General features: G+C 32.8%; 2 protein-coding genes and 1 long non-coding RNA gene across 7 annotated transcripts; 1 reads left to right on the forward strand and 2 right to left on the reverse strand.

Annotated features, from left to right (window-relative positions):
- Positions 1-597: 597 nt before the first annotated feature.
- Positions 598-16,033, forward strand: LOC110995582 (ras guanine nucleotide exchange factor F). 5 transcript variants are annotated; one of them, XM_045630154.1, is made up of 21 exons: positions 598-790; positions 1,350-1,467; positions 2,227-2,359; positions 2,585-2,703; positions 3,081-3,193; positions 3,843-4,052; positions 4,532-4,643; positions 5,415-5,532; positions 5,984-6,123; positions 6,793-6,897; positions 7,487-7,576; positions 7,961-8,062; positions 8,453-8,538; positions 9,233-9,379; positions 10,081-10,239; positions 10,532-10,632; positions 11,750-11,936; positions 12,859-13,050; positions 14,008-14,113; positions 14,704-14,839; positions 15,050-16,033. In XM_045630154.1, exons 1-21 carry the CDS (start codon positions 633-635, stop codon positions 15,196-15,198), a joined length of 2,781 nt encoding a protein of 926 aa, XP_045486110.1. In that variant the 5' UTR covers positions 598-632; the 3' UTR covers positions 15,199-16,033. The 5 variants fall into 5 exon arrangements, with proteins under 5 accessions (XP_045486110.1, XP_045486111.1, XP_045486112.1 ...); XM_045630155.1 differs by lacking the exon at positions 7,487-7,576 and having other exon boundaries at positions 6,787-6,897; XM_045630156.1 differs by lacking the exon at positions 7,487-7,576.
- Positions 16,034-16,508: 475 nt separating this feature from the next.
- Positions 16,509-17,373, reverse strand: LOC123689557. Its single transcript, XR_006750509.1, has 2 exons — positions 17,032-17,373; positions 16,509-16,757 (listed from the first exon to the last, which is right to left on the reverse strand). It is a non-coding gene; the product is annotated as an uncharacterized LOC123689557 (long non-coding RNA).
- A 2,585-nt stretch (positions 17,374-19,958) lies between these two features.
- LOC110999466 (ERC protein 2-like) lies at positions 19,959-23,023 on the reverse strand. The gene has a single exon (XM_022268523.2). It carries the CDS (start codon positions 23,015-23,017, stop codon positions 20,105-20,107), a length of 2,913 nt encoding a protein of 970 aa, XP_022124215.2. The 5' UTR covers positions 23,018-23,023; the 3' UTR covers positions 19,959-20,104.
- Between the last annotated feature and the right edge of the window lie 844 nt (positions 23,024-23,867).

A 23,867-nucleotide genomic window follows, 5' to 3' on the forward strand; every position in this document is an offset into this window, starting at 1 on the left:
ATTGCTCCAACTATGAAGTGTGTGTAAAAATCGCACTAAGTTGCGTTTCGAATCTAAAATCTGTTTGAATCTAAAAAAATGGTTTAACGGCTAGTGAAAACAACGTCGCTTTTCATCACAAACAGTAAAAAAGACACAAGTTAAAACAACATTTTAATTCATCAAAAAGGTTCAAAGTGATGACAGCTAAAAGATAACATATAAGTAATTAAGATTATTTCGATATATTGTCCGTGATATTTAAATATTTGTTATTTATATATTAGGTCACACGAGGAAGTAAATATTAAGATTTACTTTTTTGTAAGTAAAACCTAAAACTACCTAGCATTTAATTTTTTATTGCCCTCTTTTCAAATTTGTCTATTTGATTTAATGGAATTTTTTTAGTAGCAACACCTATGAAATGTCAGGATTCTATGGAATGAAAAATTTTCAGTGTGTCATACAGGGAAAATGGTGTTATCAATATATACAATTTTTATTAAAAAAACAGAGTGTAATTGCTAAATTGTAATTGTTAATGTATTGCTAATTGTAAAATTGAAATTTTATAGTACAAGAATCAGCCAGAGCCGCATCTGCAATATGGCCACAAGACGAGTCCGACGGTGTGTCACGTTAAAACGGTAATGGACAGGAATAAAAAGGAAAAAACTAAAATTCAAGAAGGATGTAATCTATCCAGTCTTGGATATGGTCAGACCGAACCGGTGGATTGGACGTGTGTACAATTACCGAAGAAACAGGATTTGTTTCAGGAGTTCTATAGAAGAATCCTGAATAATATGTATGTATTTTGTCATATTGGCAAAACACGGAAATTTTTAAATTCAAATTCAAAAATCATATACGTAATTCATATAGGTAAGAAAGTGTACATTACATACATACATACATGTCTAAAAGTAAATGTACATGAAATGCTTCTATTTAAATGTAAAAATTACCAGTTTTAAAATCAAGGGAGCAGAACGGAAGAGAAGAACTGGCAATAAACTCTCCGCTACTTAATTAGCACCTGTACACTTGAACCCCACAACCCAAGAGTTTCTACTCCAAAGCATTATTTTATATTATTTTTTATATAATATTATTTTCCGCCTGCTCTATTAATTTTTTTGTTTCTATTTAGTTTGCAATACCAAAACACATCAATGACGTCTGTTTATGATTTTATGTCATCAAAAGGTTGATTTTTCCTTGTTTTTAAATATGAAACGCTACTATATATAATATTCGATTGCTCGTATTATTTACCCAAAGATATAGGAACGATATAGATAAAGCATCGGAGGTAATCTACAATAAACCAAATAATTTACAAATATAATATTTTAAATTTCTAGAAACACCGATTGTATTGTCCATATCGGCAATGAAGAGTTCCATTGTCATCGCATAGTACTTGAAATTTATTCGTCATTATTTAGCAAGAATCCACAACGGGAAATTGAATTACCTATTGTAAGTGACGTGTCCAGTGTTTGTCTTTAATGTTTACTAAATGAAGTCCTGTGTCTGAACTAAAAAAAACTACCAAACTGTTTTGTAAACCAATAGTTGGAAATTATTTATCTAATATATTTTCGCAAACTTTGCCAAAATCCACGAATTCCTACTGGATGTTGCGGGAAGCTATCCGTATCAACTATTACGTTTTAACAACACGTTATTAAAATTTATAGCAACCACATACATATTGTCAGTCATAATTGTTTATTTTTAGACTTAACTCAGCTTACAATCTATATAAATGGCAATGGCCATGAAGGGAAATATTTTGACAGATTCTGGGACATTTAAACTTAAGGTTTTTTTCAAAACAACGTTTGCTACCACAGATCTGATGTGATGTCTAAATTATTCTGTTCTGTTTGAAATTTTTCTTCCTTTGTACCACGACGTTAACTTTTTGGCCTTGCGAATTGCCTTGCGATACTCCCTTATAAGTCTCGTATTGTGATACGTCAGCCATGCTTAGCGCGGAGTGTAACTCCTGTACCTCAACCATATATTGTATTGTGACAGTCAGAATGTGGCTAAGTTTTGTTATATATAAATAGTTTTCAATTTACTTTTTAAGTTGGTTAACGTTTGTTAACTGACTGGGTAGTCTATTTATTAGCTGAAATTACTGAGCCGAAGTTGCGTTACTGAGTCAGAACGTCATGCATTTATGATAACTCGCAAAAAGTAACTCCTATAGTTAAATATAAATTTTAGAGTAATGTGAAGCCAACAGCCTTCCAAATAATTTACGAGTGGATGACCGTAAGCGGCTTAGAGAGCAATAAGCTGCTGAAGAGGGAAAATGTTCTTGATTTATTTTCCGGAAGTCAATATCTTGGAGTTAAAGGTATGTTTTTAACTAAAGGGCCGTATATATAGAAAAGTAAGCAAATAGTTACGCAGATTTTAATTTTTACCACGTTTTATACAACGTTCGATGTTGCGTTATAACATCGAAACTGTGTGTCGCCTGCAGCTGACGGCAGAGAATATTTAGTATTAAAGTTATGTGGTAAGCTTGCCGAATTGAAAATATTTTTTAAATACTTAATTTAACCTTTTTTCAAGACAGATTTAGAAGATCAATGCTGGGCTTTTATTGCAAATGATAATATTTTTAATGAAGATTCAGCGTTTGTTTTATATAGAGGAGCGAGAGTACAGCATTTGACTCCCGTAATGGAACTTATGGTAAAGATTATTTTATATAATAACATTCGATTCGATTCAGATTTTGGATCTGCTCGACAAACCAAGCTCGTACTGCCCCCCACCCCTTCCAAAGATACCTAAAAATCGCTTCTGCAGCAAGGACATTTGTTCAAGAAGTTTGCCGGTATTTGTAGTTTAGCCTGAAGTTTTGACATATCAACTAACTTAAATCTATATTAAATCGGAGCAGTAGTGGCTCAACAATCAACATACTATACTTTCTATATGCATTTGACATTCAATCGGGAAACATTGTGAAATAACCGGAATGCCTAGTATCCAGAATCGATGGCGTTTCAGAGAAGCAAGAAATCGCTTGAACTTGGGTCTTACATTGAAAATAATAACTCTTACAGGTACCTCGAGTAAAGAGATTCTTTCTGCCTCTAGTAGCTTCTAGCGATTTTCTTGATCTGACACCAGAGGAACTCATGACTTTTTTGAAGTCCAACCATATTTGTGTTGCAAGGTTTGTATATTCCACAAATTATAGTGACTATAATGGTGGTTATAAATGGTGTTAAACCAGCTGCCCGCCGAGGTGTTTCCGAACCAATTCGACTTAGATTCGTTCAAGAGAAGAGCGTACCAAATCTTAAAAGAACGGAACTGGCGAGTTCCCTGGCAATGAGAGTGACTATGGGTATATCACAACATCAGATGAGCCTCTCCTTTCTTCCCTGTTCTATATAATTTGCGATTTGCGTTTTTCAAGGCATTTTTTGGAAAAAAAACCACCACTTTGTGGAACCAGCTGCCCACTGAAGTATTTCCGACCAATCTTAAGGTCCTTAAAGAAAAGAGCGTACCAATTCTTAAGACGACGGCAACGCACTCGCGAGCCCTCTGGCATTGAGAGTGTCCATGGGTGGCGGTGTCACTTCACATCAGGTGAGCCTCCTGCCCGTTTGCTCCCTGTTCTTTAAAAAAAAAATATATAATTAATACGCTATTGTTTTAAGGGTATTTTTTAATTCGATCACTTTCCCTGGTATTCTTTCTTTGTGTCTTTTAAATTCAAGTTGGTGGTTTCTGTGCCAAACGTTTATTTTTGGTCTTCACCAGTCAGACAGACTGGGCCACTCTGTAACCATGAAGAGTTAATGATCTATTTTCAGTGAAATAGAGGTTTTGATGGCTGGTGTGAGGTGGTTGTACGGAGACTGGACCTCTCGAAAGCGTTTCGCAACAGACGTCATGAGATGTGTCCGCTTCGGTTTGATATCTCCATGGCAACTTGTGGATATTAAACGGAACCCTGACAATGCGGAGATACTAGAGATTGTTAATGAACCAGACGTTCAGCAGATGGTTGATGATGGTTTGGCGTGAGTAGGAACTAATAATTAAATACGATTGTGAGGAAGTGGATCTGGTTAGCGCTGCGCCAACAAAGCAAAATAAAAGAATAATCACTCACTCACACACCCTCCATCAAACTCCCTCTCCCACCCAGTCACTCACTCACTTACTCACTCAATTATGCACCCAGGCATGTTGGAAACAGTTGAAAAATTAAAAATAATTAAAAAAAAGATGTTATTAAATTGTACATTTTTATGGAATTTTCAATTAAGTTGGTTATGGAACAGCTGGAAACCCCGACACAGGTTTACTTAAAAGGGTTTCCAAAACTTACACAATATATCCATTGTTATCAAATCAATAACCACATGTGTATGCATGTATTTTTTTATTTCTTTAAGATGTGGCTAAAAAGTAGCAAGTATTACGTTTTCATATGTTTGTTTTGCTTTTAACTTGCGTAGTAAACAGTAATATTTAATAAATTAATTAATTATTCCAGTTACGTGATTATAAAATATTGGTATGGAAACAATTCAAAGAATTACTACCATTGGATCGATGTTCTTGGTTTATCCGAACCAGTCGAGAGGAATTGGATAGGAGAGGAAAAGGTTTTATTTTTTTTTATATATTATATACCACTTTTAAATATTGTAAAATATCTACATATTTCTTACGACGTCTATATTCATAATAGAAACAGTAAAGAGAGGGGTTGGCCTAGTGGCTTCAGCTTTTCACCATCATTCCTGAGGGTTCGGTTTCCGGCTGTTAACCAATGGACTTTGTCTATTAAGATGGATATGTTTAAATAAAACACTTTGTTTGAAGCTAGGTAACAACTGGCTTGTTACCTACAAATGTTTTATTAATTTAATTAATATGGCAGTTAACTACATACCGTCGATATCATCATTTTCGTGATTTATTTTAGAATTGTCAACTCATACAAATGCAAACTTATGTTATGTCATCAATATAAATAGCACGCACGTTTTGTATAAATAATTCAATTCCGAAAATTGATAAAACACAAACAGGGAAATTTGATTCTTGGAATTCAAGACTCCTTAAAACTACATGGCGCATCTGGATGTTCTGGGTTTTATTCACTGCGAAATTATTATTGTTTTGATTTAGTACAATATGTTTTCTTTAGAAAGTTATAAAATAGACGTAAATATGCCCCATACGTAGAGTTAAAACATATTTAAATTACCTATTTATTAATTCACAAATACTACATCAGTCGCTTCATTGACACCAAAATCAAGTAAAAATAAAAGAAATGTTGTGACGAAACCTGAAACATATTTAGATGTATAAAATTATTACGATATACTTAATTTTTTAGGTTTCAAAATACTATGTTTGCTCCACAGAATCATGTAACATACATTGAGTTTTTGAAATATCTAGAGCAGTTTATGGTGCCAAAGGAACAGATGTACAAGCAGATGGCCATGATGCAACCACCTCGAAGAAATGATGACGCACCTGGTACCAAATTTAATACTTAGAAATAATATACCAAATTATTTGTTTACTTATATTTATAATAACGCCTAAGTTATTTAAAGTTTAATGTTATAAACAAGTATTGATACATCCATCTTTCCATACATTCCTTTCTTAAAAATACAAAATACATTACAACTAAAAGTAACTTTAGTTTAAACTGTAGTTCTATCGAGAGTTTAAAAATTTTAACGACTGGAATGCCTGTCAGGCACAGACTCTATTTTTAACAGGTTCTTAATTGGATTTGCATAATGCGACTGATATACATACAATTGCCAAGCACGTACACTTCGCAATTGTATGTTTGTTCATAAATTTCTTGGACACGGATATCACGGACATGTATATTATAAAATATGTACTTATGTAATAAATAATGAATCAATGGCGTAAATTTATTATAAAATGTGTATAACAATAACGTCATCAGGCAGTTTTCGAGGAAAAGATCAAGACAAAATGGAGATGCGCAGACCCAAAATGGATTTCCCTACGCCGGCTGTGTTGATGGGGCTGACTGATACTGAGAAATTTCCAACGATGAGTAAATTCTTTGGAAACCAAGCAAAGGTGAAATAAGTATTTATTTAGTCTAAGTGAGATCGTCAAGTCTTTGGGGTTTTTCTTGACCTCCTTAGAGAAAAAGGACTAACAATCCTACTTAGCAGTCTGACTAAATATTACGTTAAGATATATAATTAATGTATATAATGGACTATGAGTATGGCCATTATTTAGACAAATCAAATTTAAAATATCATTTAGTCAGTTCAAGAAGAACTGGCAAGAAACTCTTCGCTACTCTTTTGAATTGTCAAGTTTTGTGTCATATAAATTGTTTAAACATTTAAATATTCGCCAAATTTATAAAAAGTTTTATTCTTTAATATACGTTTAACGAAAAAGTTTGTTGTAAAAACGAATACAATTTTCATATAAGGAGTGGTTTATTTTCTGGAGCCTGGTTGGTCATACACTCAAATTAGTTCTGTTTCTTTTATTATACTGGTGAAAGTCACCATTTGTTTTAAAATCGTTTAGATGTTTTTGTAAATACAACACGACTTCAAGAATGTTTTGAACAGATAGTGTCATAATATTTTATTTAGAAGTACTTCCCTATGTTATAAATATAAATAACTGTTTTGGAATTATTTCGGTGGTGGACAAAATTATACTTTGCTAAGGGTCCACATACTTGTGTTATATAAGTAATTAATATATTGTTTTTAGATACAGAAAAGTCCTACACAGTCCTTCGATAGACCACCAATGGATGTACTAAGAAATCATGAAACAAGAAACATCCCAGAAATGGAAAGGAAACAAACACAATCCATGAATGTAAGTAGTATATACATATATATATTTATTTTGGTGAGCCATTGTTTTTAGAACCTGATAACGAGATTATTATTTTACGTTTACTTTAATCAATCAAAATCATCAAGTAGGTAACTAATTAGTGTTTTGTAACTAACTGCCAACATTTTGGGTCTAAGACCTTCTAAACTTGGGTATTTGATGAGACCTCTGCGCGTGATGAATTTCGTCGATTTGGTGAATGTGTTAGTTTGTGTTTGCCGTGGAGCCAAGTGTTAATTTCGCAAATAGAAAGTAAAACCCATGGTTTCACAGCCGAACGCAAGACCTTCCTTCCAACCATGCTAGTGACGCCTAAGCTCTTAGGTCATCACTGCCCTAGCTTTTACCAATAGTTGAACCAATTTCCGTAATCTCCTTTCTCCAAGTCCAAGAAATGATATCGAGAGTGTCCATAATATAAAAAAATACTATTATAATTAAGGAATTTCAATGTTTAATTTTGATATTTATTTTGAAGCAACCTAAATACTTTATTCGCAGCCAGCGTTGTTTGGATAAACTACTGTATTACTAATTATTTAAATAACAGATCCAAATTTGAATACAGGCCCAGCCCAAAATACAACAACACTTTTTGTACCGTAAGCAACCGAACACAGATCATCAAGTTAACCTCTGCAATTTTGAACCACAAATAGTAATTTATTTTTATTACTTTTTTCTTTTTATTTGATTATATGCATACTTTTTTTTAATCTCTAAAAAACTCTCCCAAACCGTGTAGTGGCTGCCTGGAATAGGCTTCTGGAAAGTAGTTCTCTTTAAACTCTTTTAAAAATAGGTTAGATAATTTCTCCAAAATCGCGCTTATTAATCTGCTAGTGTGTTTATTTACATAATAATAGTAACTAGTTCTTTGCATTTAACGAAGCCTGCCTGCTCCCAGGTATCTTCTGGATAATATAGTCAAGCTAAATAAAACTTTTGAAAATAACCTTATGTGATCGATGTTTCGCTCGTATTCGCGTTGTAATTGGAATTTCAGCTGTATCACAAGACAATCTCATAAAGTGACTTTCAGGCCAACAACGTGCATGAACCACCAGAGAAAGACTCAACCGAGGAATTGGTGTCTTCGACCAGCGAGACAAGTGAGACTCCAGGAACGAGCGCAACAGTAACTGTATGCAATTTTAATTTTACTCCTTAAAGATCTGCTGCATATCTTTGGGCCTTAGAGCCTTCCTCTCCTAGTGCTATATGGGATAGAGATAGAAGATATTTTGTGTCCTATCTATCATAATTGTAAACTTAGTCAAGTGGTCCTGTCGAATAGCCGATAAGAATCTCCGTGGTTTCTTTAAAAAAAAATATATTTTTATTATTATTACCGATTTTGCTGTTGCATCTGTATAAGTTTCTTATTGTCCCATACCACGAAGCACATATAGAGTGGTCTATAGAGTGAGGAGATGGAGATATGTGTGACTCAACTCATTGCAGGCATCTCTGCTAATCGAGAGGGCTAGGTGGCTATAAAATTTAGGATACATACTTACAAAAAACATTCTAGGATACAAGACGGGGTAGTCAGAAGCGGCATAGCGTTGCAGCATGCTATTTAGCTGCTGCCACTGCGGCTCTATCCGGGAACAGGAGGTACTTAATACATAAAATGTTACTTTTGTAGAGCCGAATATATCATCTCTTTAACTTTAGTTAGATACCCGGAAGTGTATTGTAGGTTAGATTTTACTATAAATATTGGGTATTTTGTAAGTTAGTATAGTCAAGTAAAAACATAGTTGACTTGATAAATGTGATTTATATAAAAACATCTCTAAAAAAGGAAAGATAATACTTTACACAATAAAAAGGATTCCTGTGTTGTGGGCAGATAGTCTCTTCCTTTTGACATGTTAACATTTGTTGACAATAATTTCAATTAACCACTTACATTTTATAATTAAAGTATTGTTGCACATTAAGATTATTTTCCGTTTCACCATTGAACAGGTTGAGATATTGTTTAAGAGTGAATGTATAAAGTCGATTATATAGTGAAAAAATAAAAAGAAAAAAGAAGTTTTAAAGAACGTTGGGCGAAGAAAGTGCGTTTATTGGGTAGGTTATATATAGGTTTTCGTTATGTATGATGTGATTTGATATATACAAAAAGATTAACCTACAAATAATATTAAATACTTGGCTTTATTGATCATTGTTCAGTGCTCCTCAACTTAAAAAATTAATTTGCCTATCGAATTTCGCACGTTAAAGGAGGTTTAAACTCTACTTCACTGCTACGATTGTATTCGTTCCTTTATAAATAGTAATTTCACCTATTTTACAGAGACTCTCAGTCAGTAGATCAACGGCCACAGGCCAGCAATGTGTCCCGACCTGATGCTGTCAACCGAATTAATTCAGTTCAGATCATCTCCAGCCCACAGGCGTCACTTTTTAATCAATCAAAGGAATCCCTTGCTAAAGCTAATATGTAAGTACAATATTATGTATATTTGGGGAAATGCATGTATTTGCTTTGCTTACCCGCTGAGGTATTGAACACTCTCTGTTGTTTCCGATTGAGTCGCTTTAACTTTTAACTGGGGCATATAATATGGACTTTCTCATAGCAAACATAACAAAGCGCAAGAATATATGTATATGTTTGTTCATATAAACTGTTATGCAATTTAGTTCTTAGATGTGGCAAAAACCATCGGCGATCTGAGATTAAAGAAATAAAAGACAAGGAGAGATAATCTTTATTATCGAATATTTCAATCATTATTAACACTGTTTTTTTTATTTTTATGTCGAATTGTAAATCTCCAAAATTTTACTGATTGACATGATTCTCTTTCTCTACGCAGAGACATAGTGTCCCTAATCCCTATTCGTAACTATAAATATTAACATATGCCAATAACAAAAATGATATTGGTGAATAACTAAAAATATGCAGATATTTTCATTAAAAACTGAGAACATTCTAATGAAAATTACTAATAAAAATTTCAATATAACCAATAGTTAAATATCAGTAATTGAGTCTTTAAGCAATTATTTCCTTATGACAATTGACAAATTAAGTTAACCTGTTGGAGTTCTTAGATAAGTTAGCGCCAAACAATATCTTTCCTAAACTGGATGGTAAAATTATTAATAAAAAATATGAACAATGTAATTTTACAGGAACAAGCTATCCACATCTATTTTGGGCCCGTCAAACAAGAACTATATAGTAGATGGTTCGTTATTCAACTGGGATCGTGAGACAGTTCTGGTATTTGGTGGAATTGACCCCCATACTCCATATGGTGTGGCCGGAAATACTGGAAAAGATATATACAGGTAAGGAGGAATCAAGAAGTATAAATATATAATATAAATAATAAAAATAATAGAATAAAATTTTAATCTTCTTTTTCTTACGATTTATTTATAATTATATCAGTCGAAATTTACCCGCTCGGTTCTAGAAATTTATAAAAGTTAAACTAATTGGCAACCAATCAAATTAGTGCACTAAACAGTTGTCACTCTCGGTTTTGTTCATAAGTTTTCGACCTTCTGGAATTTCGTCGGAAGGATATATTATATCGATTCGGAGTTTTGAATTTCTTTTAAATAAAATTTTATGTAGGTTTGATCCCGTAACAAACACTTGGGAAAGTGTTGGGGAACTTCCTGAACCCAGACATCATCATTCTGTGGCCTTTCTTCGAGGAAGAGTATTCCTAGTCGGTATGTATATTTACTACCTACTTAATAATTCACAGTCAAGTCTAAAATAATTTATTCATATAGGTAACATAATGTACACTTATGAACGTCAAAAAAAGAGATATATACAATAAATGAATCTAATTTTACATTTACTGCCAGTTCTCAAATCAAGGGCGTAGAACGGAAGAGAAGAACTGGCAATAAACTCTACGCCACTCTTTTTAATCGCCAATCGTTTTTTTTTACACAATGTTTATAAGGACCATTACATTAGTGTGTAGGAGTAGTTAGTATTGGTGTCAAACTTATGAACTAGACGCCCACGCTATAAATGAAAGGTCTTGCCTTTAAAAATTTAGTCACCTTCCCCTTGAATGAATTCCCTAACAATCTGAAACAACATTTGAACCTCTCACCCTATACGTAGGTACTATGCTGAAAGCTTTATATTGAAGTTTACAAAAATACATTTTTTCCAGGAATTAAATCAATCATAACAAAATTAAAAAAAGAATTAATAACATTCAGTTGTTTTTGTACAAGGCAAATTGACGCCCCATGAGTTATGTAATTTACCTTCTGTAGGTGTTTTGTTTTTTTTATTCTTCCATATTAGGGTTACCTGGAAGAAATCGCTTATTAGCGATAAGGGTGCCCGTTGCCTAATAGGTTATGTAACCCATGTTTATGTTATTAGGTTATGTAATGTATGTTATTGTAATAAATAAAAAATATAAGAATTCAAGTTATAGATGCGGTTAATTCACATGGCGAATTAATGATTCAGGGGAAATGGAAAAAAATAAAAAATAAGTTTCTGAAATACAACTTTTCATTTTCGGCTCTAGGATTCTAACCCAAGACATGATAAAAATTTAAAAAATTACATTCTGTATGTATGTGGGGACTCCGTTTCCACAATTAGACTATTAATAGGTCCGTTTTGCGTGAAAAAAAAATACTCGCTGGAGTATTTTTTTTGGCCCTGGAGGACTGACGTGGAGAAGGGTTTCGCGTGAACAGTAGTTGCTCGCGAGTCAGTCGATCCTAAGCTCAAGGAGATCTTATGTCGATGCGGCGTGTAAAAAAAAATACATATTGATAATAATAATAAAAAATCTGCAATTACGACAAGGTGGTGCGGATCCACGTGAAGATGACTTGCGTGGAAAGTCGGTTGTGGTGTCAACTGTATGGAGTTATGAGCCGGTGACCCGGTCATGGTTCAGCGAATCTGGTCTTGCGATACCGAGGAAGAATTTTGGGCTGGTGGTTCATAAAATGGCGCTTTACGCTATTGGAGGGCAGGATAAAAAGGGCAGGTATGGTTATTATTATCTTAATATATATAAATTAAAAATGACATTAAAAATTGTTTATTTCGGAAAACAAGGTTCAATGACTATGTAATTACAACTTTAGAACTTAACTCTAATGGTTAGTAGATGAACATATCGATAGAACACACAGAAAATAAAAACATTAATACCTCTTCAATTGTTCATACCCGAATCGTTTCCGTGTCGTAATCCGTTTGGGGGTAGATGGCGCTGCGGTCGGTACTTTCATATTTAATCACTTTAAATGTCATTCAGGACAACATCTGTCGGGTCCACTAGTTCAAATATATAGTAAGGGGCTAATAATTCGACTTAGGGCCCTTCAAGAAAAGAGCGTACAGGTGAGCCTGCCCGTTTGCCCTTGTTTATAAAAAAAACTGCATGGGCGCGAAATTTTCATTGTTGAAACTTATAGAACTCGCTAGCATCTCTCAACTCTCTAAATATACTATAGTATGAATTTTGTTCTTAATATTAATTTGATATACTTAAGTTATAAAACAGTTTTCACTCTCTCGTGCTCCCCTCGCACTTTAAAATCAACTTTCGTTTGTCTGTGTAATTTTAATTGTATTGTTTAATACTTGTATTATCTCTTTGTGTATGTCGTGTTTGCCTATGAGTGCTTGTCACATAAAAAATGTATTTTGTGGGTATTTTACCAATGTTGTATGCCAAGCGTTGGCAAGCAAGATGGCAAGTTTATCAATAAAAAAATCTCATCAAATCATCAAAAACATCTAATTAGGTTTCAGAAACCTTAAAAAAACTTAATTAATGAGCATTAATAAACACCAATGTATCATATTCAACAGCAACTCTCGCCTAATACGAATGTTGGAAGCACATAACATAAAGTAAATAGTTTAAGGCATCCGTTTAATATTTTTGGTGTATGTTCCAGAGTATTAAGATCAGTGGAAAGGTTTGATCCGAAGACAGGATCATGGAGTGAAGTACGGTCAATGGGCGTGGCCAGGATGGCCGTTGCAACTGTCAAGTACAGGGATTATATTTGGGTAGCAGGTGGCATGACTGGTGAGAAGAAACGACCTGTTTGCAAGATCGTCGAGTGCTATAATTATAAAACTAATGAGTATGTCATATATCTAATATAATCTAGTAGCCATAGAATGTCTGAGAACGAAATTTTATACAGACTAAAACTTCAGACATAGGTCAGAATATGATAAATGAACATTACTTTACAGGACAAGAAATTAAATTATTAAGAAATCTTTAAGGGACTATTAAAATATTAAATACGCTATATATTAATAAGTCATACTGAGCAAAAATGTACTTATCATTGTCTGATTTATGTCATTTTATATAAACCTTGATATTTTACATGTTAAACCACCGTGGTTCGTATAAATAAAGCATTAGCCTTGTTAGGAACGCGACAAATGAATAGAACAATTGTTTTTCAACTTTTTTATGTTGTTGAACGTTAGACTATCAATAACTGACCGGATAGTGCATTTACTAGCCGCAGTTAATACTCAACGTTCTACTAACTTGAATTTTATTTTATTTATATACAAGCTCTTTCACTCTTTAATCGGCAGCTCATGTCTGAGCGTCATCAGCAACGAAGCATCTAGAGTGGACAATCTGCTTCCATCAGTTTCTGTCCCAGCGTCTCTCTTATGACAGTGTACAGTTTTGAGGACGATGAGTCTTTCACTTGGGTCCATCTGGTTGGTGAACGGCCACGTGATCTTTTGTCTTCTGTGCTACCAAGATGGATCAGTCTCTCTAAGTTCTCATTCTCATCTTGCTGTTGCGCATTTTATACAATGGTTTATATAAAAAAGATTGAGTCTCTAGAATTGTCTAGGGTTAAATTTGAATATCCCTTACGTTTTGACATTTATTTATTTATACATAAATATACAAATGGCATACGGGAGTCATATGAACGCAGACTTTAATTCTAACTCTAATTTATTGGGTCATACATACCTAATCACGTGTATATAGAATAAATGTGTTGACATACAATTTAAATAGTCGACTAAGGTGAATTTTGTCATTGTCATTATTTTAGGTGGACAGAAATTCATAGTTTACGTTTTCCGAGATGTTTCGCAACTTTATTTTCTATGAACGATAAACTGTATATTATCGGTGGAGCTGGAAAAATATCGGATAAGGTATTTCTATAATATAATGTAATATTTTATTTAAAGACAACTAATCCTGAGGTCGTGTGTTTGAATCACGGCGTTGCAACAATGCGATTTTCATTCTGTGTGTGCAAAAGGCAAACATGCTGCATGTTAAGACATGCAACCTATACCTACCTCAAACACATGTGTCAGACATAGAATCTGTTGATCTCATCATTTTCTTGTGTATAAAATATTATTGTTCCAAACAGATGCAGATGGAAAATTGATGAAGGAGAAAAGTATATGTTAGCCTAATTAGGGCGTTAAACACAACATATGGTTTTTAATTGAGTTTAATATAAAACTAGTTTATAAATTATCACTAACATTTCAAACCTCACATTACATACATTTAATAAAACAATATCTTACGAATCTGTCCTATGCTGTTACAGAAAATATTCTAATAGTGCAAAAATAGTTTTAATATAAATGTTTTATGTAGAAATCAGCAAGTAACCATACAGTTTATATGTCAAAAGGAAGAAACTGGCTGCCCACAACATAAGGACTTTACCTAAATATCCTGTGTATTGTGTATAGTAAAGTTTTTTCTTTCTTTATTTTAACAGGACAAAACACCAAGTAGCGTAGGTGCAATAGATGTATGGGACTGGAAAGAGAGGCAGTGGAAACAGGAGACGGAGATGTCTATACCAAGACATGGCCACGCCCTCGCCTACCTTGGCACGCAGCTGATTATAATCGGTAAGAACCGAAGAAGTTATCACATGTGACTGACGTTTTGTATACCAAACGAGATGTTTCTAAATTCCAATTAAAGGAAGTGTTTTCTAAGTTCTAACAGTTTAATCGCATCAAAATTGATTATAGATTTTGGAATGTCCTTGCATTTTTGAGGGGTCTTCACAGATCGAAAGGAATTTAAGATTTTTTATGAGCAGGGTAATATTTTAGGAGGTGTAACAACAATATACATGCGAGCGCTTAGCAATGTTGAGTCGTTTTGCTGTGAACGCGGTGCCTGGATTCGTGGAGTGGCAACCCTGCCTACTCCATTGTCAGGCCATGGAGCCGTCACTCTCCCACCGGCATCACTTATGTGATGCAAAATTTATTTTCCAAATTTATAAGTTCAACGTAACGGAAATGTATCATTATAATTTATATTAATTCTGACCAAAGACTGATTCATAAAAATCTAATTGCATTATAACTAAGGGGAGTTGTTTCTTTCTGTCAAATTATTTAAAAAATGGGATAAAAAGAGACAAAGACTGTTTATCTGAAGATATTTTCAGACTGATTTCGTTTTTATTAATCAATGTGAATATTACAAAATTTTCATCATATGAATGTATGACGTCATTTATAATTGTTCCCAAATTTACAAGTAAATAGTTCATCGATTAATTTGCAATAAGAAAATGCAAAAATTTCGTAGATATATATGTAGAGAAAATGTATCAATTTTAAATAATTTTTATTGATTTAAAATTGGTGTGTATGAATTGTTTGTGTGACTCAGAAATAACTGTTTGTCGATGTGATTTTTTTATGGATGTAAGTAAAACTTTTAGTTGTCTGTAATGTATCATTTTATAAAATAAATGGAACTGATAAATTGTATTTCTGTGATGTTTTGTGTTGTTATTAAAATTTAAAAGATGTCAATTGTTTCATTTTTAATACAACATAATTTAAATTACATATTTTCGTAAATAAAATCGAAATATAATTACACTGTTTTGAAAGTAACAAAAATAAGCCAACAGCATCGCTGTTTTAGCAAGCGGTTTTAGCAAAAACGTATTCGAAATGGTGAAAATAAATTAACACAAGTTTAAACAGTATAAAAATTTATAAAAAAGGTAAAAAGAATAAAAATAAGTTATATATATTTCTATGTTCTTAATAGTTACAAAAATCACTAATTTAACATATGTTTTCATATAATCCATTTTAAATATCTTATAAAAACAAAATGTTTTATTACGCAGCCATATACTAAACAAATGTTTTTGAAATACAAATATTCAAAACAACCATTATTCATTAAATATGTCTAACTAAGTATGACATACAAGTTGACATAGTATACATATAATAGAAAAAGTACGTTAAGCGTGCAATTAGATTGATATTACTTTAATGAACAAAATAGTATAGAAATTGTATATCATTTAAAACCATTTACGAAATTAGAGATAATACATTATTTATAGAATAAACAACTAGAATAGTTTCGCTCTATAGTCAATTGCAGAAGACTCGCGATTTGATTGACCTTCCGATAAGTTCCGATAATAGTTATGAAAATATTTTCATTCTAATTAACGGGTTAAGTCCGAATATCCACAGATTTCCTCATATTTAAATTTGTTTCAGTTTTTATATTTTCTCAATAAATGTTACGTTTGCCTGCCACATTGAAATTTGGCTTTTTTGATTGTAACTTTTTTGTATGACGTATGCCATTGACAACTGAGTTTTCCAGTAGTTTTTGTTCTTCTATATAATATCTGTGGCTTGTTTAATCCCATACCTCCCGACATATGCCCACTACATCTCGTTTGAGGCCGTTCATACACGGATCATATATCTTAAAAGACATCACGTTGTTGATAGGAACGAAGCGATTTGGTTTGATATTGCGGTAGATGTCCTGGAAATAAACATTATTTAGTACATTTTACTGAAATTGGATAATGGGCGTCGGAAACGAAAAAAGAGCCTGATCCATTCGAAGATTTAAGGCTTTATCGTGCGACGAATACGATTTGTTCGATTAAAATTATATTTGACATAAATAAATAGTCATAGAAATCATGGTTTGAAAATTCAACAACAAAATTATTGACAAGTATGACGCGAATTTATCATTCAATCACCGCGGATTAAACTATGTGAAACGGTATATAATGCTATGAAAAACTCACCATGTCCTCAGATTTAGTTTCAGAAGAGATGCTTGGATGAAAATACCGTCCTTCAACAAGGACCACAATCATGAGAACACAAAACGCGTACTTCATTTTAAAATCAACAAACGCCGAATATTATTCAAAATATTATGGAAAACCACTTTGGTTACGAATACTGAGCTTACTACTCGAAGTGCTTACAGCAGCCCTTTTAAATATAAAATTTAGTTATCTGTTTACTTAAAACCTACGTCAAATCTGCCCGACAACCACGCAGTCTCAGGCCCCTGAACGACGTAGTTTTTCTGGGAATTTATTGACGCGAATCAAATGTTTATATTGCACAACTACGCCTTATAGACTGTTCTAATGTTTATTTCAAGATAAAATATTATCGTACAGGATAAATAATTTTGCCTGATAAAAAATCTTTCGTAACCGGTCATCGATATTTTTTATGAATTAGTCTTTCATTTAAGTAAATAAAAAGGATTGGTTGAACCTTTTTTGCTTCTATTAGATATAAAAAATTCTTAATATAATAAAAATAGGACATTCGCGAGCCCTCTGGCATTGAGTGTCCATGGGCGGCGGTATCACTTAACATCAGATGAGCCTCCTGCCCGTTTTCACTCTGTTCTATAAAAAAAAAGTAATAATAAAGACAGTTTAATGCCATATTATAAAAATATACAAGTCAGACGGATGTTCTGTTCAGAAACCTTCCTCATGAGTTTCTATTTCCGTTCTTTGTTTCTACCATCCATGAAAAGAATTCATGTTGTCAGCCTATAACAGAAGAGTGGCGAACAGTTTGTTACCTGTTCTTCTTGCCCGCTCTACGCCCTTGATTTGCGAACTGGTAGTTAATGTAAATTTAGAATCAATTTAAAATAATTTCTGTTGACTTTCAAAAGTATACTTGGTCACTTAATAATATATAGTTTATTTATATAATAATAGTTTTTTTTAATTAATACTTAAGTTGAATTGTAAGCAACTCCGTTTTTATAGAAATTATCTCTCATCAAAGTCCATAAATTATTTAATCATGATATAATATTCGAGCAATGTGTTAGGATTGCTAATAATGAACTAAAGATATATGTATATAGTTATTTAAATTTAATTAATATAGGAAATGAAAAAACATTCAAACATACAATTATTATAATTTAATCGTCACTTCGGTCATAATAATCCCATTGAAACTTTGTTGGTACATTTTTCCGTCGTCCGATGCATTGCAAATTTGTACCCATAAGTTCTCCGGGTGGGCAATCTATGTAATCTGAAAAATATATTACACTGTATGAGAATGTGAAAGACAAGACGAAATGTTACATTTTTATTATAAATATAATCCGATGACTATGGAATTCACACATGCCCGTCTATTGTTTAACTCTTTGATGATATTTAGGGAAGGCAATGTCGAGTCGAGATCGTTATTGGAGACCTCGTGGGGTTAAAAATTACAATCTCGCTCCGCACACTATAGATTCTCTCTCGATCTCTTTTGTGAGTCTTATCTATGTAATCACAAAGAAACACTTGAAAAGGTTGTATTCGACGCTTACAGATACGCTGAATCTTCGAAGACTATATATATATATATATATATATATATATATATATATATATGTGCTGTGTAATGCTGTGTACAGATGTAATTGGGTTTCAGATTTTCAAATGTTGTTTGTTGTTTAATACCTGTATGTATCTAATCAATTTGTTTTCTGTTTCTGTACCTACATTTAAAAATTTAAAAAAAATAAAAATAATATCATGATTATTTGTATTTCGTTTATCTTTGAATGAATTAGCTTTTTATTTATTTTAAGGTTTAATAAAATGTTCTTGCTATTTATTAAAATCACAACATCACATTAATACTTAACATCCATAAGAAAAAAAAAATTATCTAACAATTTCATTATCGTAAATAAATTTGACAAGTAAACTTTCAGTAAACATACATGTGATATAGGAACAAAAATAAAACACTTTTTATTATTATTGATTATTTGCAAATATTATTCACTTTCATATCAATATTTTGATGCTTTTATATTTAATTTAGCTTATTGGAACATAGGATATTTTTGGAATACAGCTGAGATAAATGGGCACCACACAGTTTTTTATGCTGGAATCCTTAGGCTGTTTGTAATCTTCACTTCGGGGAAGTGGAACTGGCATTGTTGGTAGTATATTATCCATTAAACTATTATTAAATATATCTTCCCACGAGCCCAGTATATCTTGTATGGTTCTTACATTTCGACTTCCATTCGCATCTCCAATTCTATGTATGACATTTTTTTTATCGGACAAGGCTGGTTCATACTGTACCGGAATGTAATTAAACTTAGACGATAAATATTTGTCTTCATTAAATGGAATATTTTCCGTCTTCCCGAATTGGTTCTTTGTATAATTTTCTAAAAAGATTCTTGCCTGTTCATTAATATCTCCAATATTCTCTTTTTGCGTTATTCTTGTGCCCCATGGTAACGCGTAAATTCTCCCAAAAACCAGTAGGAAACTTGCGATTTTCAAAAGTTTTAAATTATGCATTTTATGTAGAAATATAATGTGTTATGCTCGCTTGCTTTGTTAAATCTTTTCTGAATAATAGATATTATAAAAGTATTTTGGACTATTTAAAAATGCGTTTATGCAATTTCTGCAATTACTGTTACTTACACAATACTAGCTACTTTTTTGTGTTTTGTTACAATTTTAATTTAATTTACCTGTGTTGTAAAACAGTTTTATTTACAAACATGTATTAATGATTGAGTAAAAATGTTTTGAAACAAACAATCAAGTTTACTTATAGCTTGATACTAAAACAAATGTTTTAGTTAATATTATTGTAAACTGTACTTTTTAGTTTTATACTATTGAAAATTACATGGAATATAAGAAAATACAAATATTTTAAAATGCTTTATTAACTTTGTGATGTGTTTTCAACTACAATACAATAATAACTTAACCTATTTTTACAATCAAATAATGAAAGCGTTTCGTTCATGTCGTGCAATAATCGACCGTATTCCATCGGTTCATAGATTCCATTTCAACTAGTAGTTGAGAAGTTTTTAAGATTCGTTGTTTTGATTTCATTTATTCCCTGAGCATCACGCTTTGTGTAAAATCTCATGTCATCACCAGACCTGAAATTGTGTCCGGAAAACCCGAGCGAGGACTGCTTCGCCAAACTTCCAGACACAACAGACGGTGAACAGCTTAATAGCAACGGAATCCCACATCCGCTATTGGCGTTAGGGAATACACCAACTGTTCCCGAGCCAAAGCCAGACTTTCCAGTTGGTTGATAATTCCACTTCATTCCGTTTTGATCTAACGCATCTCGCATGTTTATTTTCATACTAGGCTGCATTGAAGTATCTAAATCGATAGCGCCTCCGTTTTCCATCATATTCTCCCTCATCATTGGTCCATTCAGTAGATCGTGGTTGATGCCTGTTTGAATGTTGTTAACGAATCTTCCCATTGGCAATGCGTGGTGATGGTGGTGATGATGTCCGTCTGAGTGCATATTGTTGAAATGGTGTTCGTGTTGATGGTGATCTATCTGCATATTTCCCAAGTTTTCATGATGGTTTCCAAGTTGCGAGTCGACGTTGCTTCTGAGGCGGTCGTGCATCCAGGGCATGAAAGGTGGTGGTCGTAACATAGAGTGGAAGTGTTGCTGATTTCTGTCCCACTCGGACATACCTTGGTTAATATGAGATGATGTATGAAAGTCGAGATTTTTGTCTGCTTCCAGTTGTGCATTGTGCTGTAAATTCATATTGTTAAAATAATCCATCTCTGACATTCTCTGTTGGTAATCATTTCCTAAATCGGCAGCGTTGACTGGTAAGTTGCGATCAGCATATTCATCAACAAATCGCATACTGTTTCCTTGATCCATCATTTTTTCGTTTTTATTTTTCAGTGATGTAGTTTGGTCCTTTGCAAAATTTTTGTTATTTTCTTCAGTATTTTTCAAGTCAACCGACTTTTGAAAAACTTCAATGTTATGATTCATTTGCTTGTCTGCAGTTGTTTTAGAATCAACGTGTTCATGTATTTTAGTAGATTCGATTACACCAGACTTTTCAAAACCTGTCTTATCGTTGTTGTCTGTTTTCATTGCGCTACGTAACCGCTCAAGTTCTTTAAGGTTTTCGGCTTGACTCATGGTGTTGATCTCATGTTCTTTTTCAGTAGCTGATTTTTCTTTCTTATCTTCAGAAGTTAGTTCTATGGCTTCACGCATTTGAAGGTGACTAGCATCACCTAATTCTGCATTTTTTAATGATGTTACGTCTTCGTTAACATCGTCTGCAGAACGCATCATAGCATCTGCATTTAATAAATTTAAGTTAGATTCTATAATAGACTTCTTTTCATCAGATTTTTCAACACCTAACGAATCTTTATTTAAAGCTTCTTTGGCTGTAAACATGTCCTCGGTATGAATATTCCTACTTTCCGACGCTTCAGAATCTTTTTCTTCGTTTCTTACTTCATTTTTCATATGCTTATTATCCATAGCAGCGATTATTGAGTCGCTTGTTTTTACCACACTGTTTTTGTCTTCTGCAGATTTTAAAATTGTTTCATCTTGCATATTATGTTTCCTGACCTCTTCAACGACATTCAGATTGGATCTTTCTAATAATTTTTCGTTGTTTTCGGTGTTGACAGTTTTTTCATGCTGAATCTTAGTATGAGTATCTTTTTCTAGTTCGTTGATTATGTCTGTCTTTTTCGTTTCTTTTTTGTCTTGAAAATCATCTGCATCAGTATGATGGACAGATTTTTCTTCTTGTTTTAATGTTTCCAAAGATTTTTCTTCTACTGTTTTCTGTTGTGGTGATTCGTTGTTAAACTCTTGAAGGTTACTCTTCTCTTGCTTAGCATTAATTTCAGCATTTCTTACATTTTCAGTTATATCCCAGTTTCTGACATTTTCAAGTTTCAAACTATCACTATGAAGACTAGCATGTGTTTGTTTGGCTTCGGTGGCATATGATTCCATATCAGATTCAAGTTCAGCATTCTTATGTTGAATATTTTCTTCTAAGTTTTCTTCTGTGTTTGCTCTTGTTTTTTCGTTTTTCTCCAAGGTATGATGTCTTAAATCTACCTTTTCAATATGTTTTGTTTTCGATACATCGAGATCTTCACCAGATAATGTATGGCTTAGCTCTGCACTTTTAAATGTGTCCTCTATGTTTTTTACAATTTCAACATTCTTTTGAATATTTTCAATTGCTTCCTTCCACTGAGCCATTCTGGATTCTTCTAATTTTGAGTCTGTTTTCTCTAGGTTTATTTCTTTGGACGAGATTGCTTTTAAAGCGAGAGCATCAAGGTTTCCAATATTTTGATTTAATAATTGAGATGCTTCCTTAACATGTTCAATGTTCCTGTGTAATTTATCTTCCATATCTTCTTCCAAATGATTTTTGTGCATGGTTTTAGTGCTTTCTTCGATCTTTTGTAGATCCCTTTGCAATATTTCAACTGCTTCCTTAGCCATTTTCAAACTATGCTGAACGTCTCTCTCCTCAACATTTTCAGTGTTAATTGTTCTCATGTTGTTGACAGCGGTTTCATCACTTTCATCGCAGAGCTTGAATCTGAACTGCCTTCTGCAGTTTTCGCGGGGTTGAGCTTGGGCGAGTTCTTCATCAGAATCTCTGAAGATTTGGTACCCGAATTTCTTCTTCACTATTACCGGTTTTCTAAAACTATGTGTTTTGTGATTGAGTGGCTCCTTGGAGATACCAGTAAGAGATGACTCATCGTTGTCTAATGATAGGTCAGCTGGAGATTCTTGAATGGTGGACTTCCTTTCGCGTTTGATGGTTTTGTGTATCGCGTTGTGCTGAGGGTCTTGCTTGATGCCATTGTCCCACACTGGTACTGCAATGGCGATAGTCGCCAATGCAGATAACACTATGATTGTCTTCATTGTGGGTCGTCGTTGTGAATGATGCTGCTTCGATCGACATTGGTATTTATATTTAAAATTCTTTAATATGGAAACGTTACAATTACTACTGAACGTGATTTAATTCATTAAAAAGAAACGTGTGTAGTAAAGATTTGCTTCGCTAAACGTTTTGCGAAATTAGGGCATTTATACACGTTAAATATATAAATTATTTATTTATGTTTGAGATAAAATTTAAATATTAATTCAAAAATATACTGAACTTCTATTAATAATAATGATTTAAATTAGATAAATACTTATTTTATTTATCAATTTAATATTTAACACAAAAATAGAAGTTTCTAACGTTTAATTAATTAATGTTTAATTATATTTAACACTATAAATGTATGTATAATTATAAAAATAACTTATATAATTTAATTAAACAAAAAACAAAGCAAAAACCCTTATGCAAAGTTCCGAAGATACTTCCCCCTTTGAATAGTGAGACTAATTCTTAGTCCGAGGAAGCTTCGAATTATGTCTTATATTACTATTGTAACGTGTGTATAACCACCCTAATAATATTAAATTTTATCATCAATTTTATAGCAGAAGAACTTGAATTAATTAAATATGTTTCAAATTATAAATCCTGATCCTTATAAGCAGGATTGATTCAACATTACTTTAAAATATCCTGCACAACGATGCCAATTTAACAGATATTTGGCAGACTTCTTCGCTTAAAGGAGTGGCGGAGAGTTTATTGTTAGTTCTTCTCTTCCGTTTTATGACCTTGATTTGAGAACTGGCAGTAATTGTAAAATTAGAATCATTTAATGTATATTTCTTTTTTTTGGCATTGATAAGTGTACATTAT

The sequence above is a fragment of the Pieris rapae genome, chromosome 11, assembly GCF_905147795.1.
Source record: "Pieris rapae chromosome 11, ilPieRapa1.1, whole genome shotgun sequence".
Lineage (NCBI taxonomy): Eukaryota > Metazoa > Arthropoda > Insecta > Lepidoptera > Pieridae > Pieris > Pieris rapae.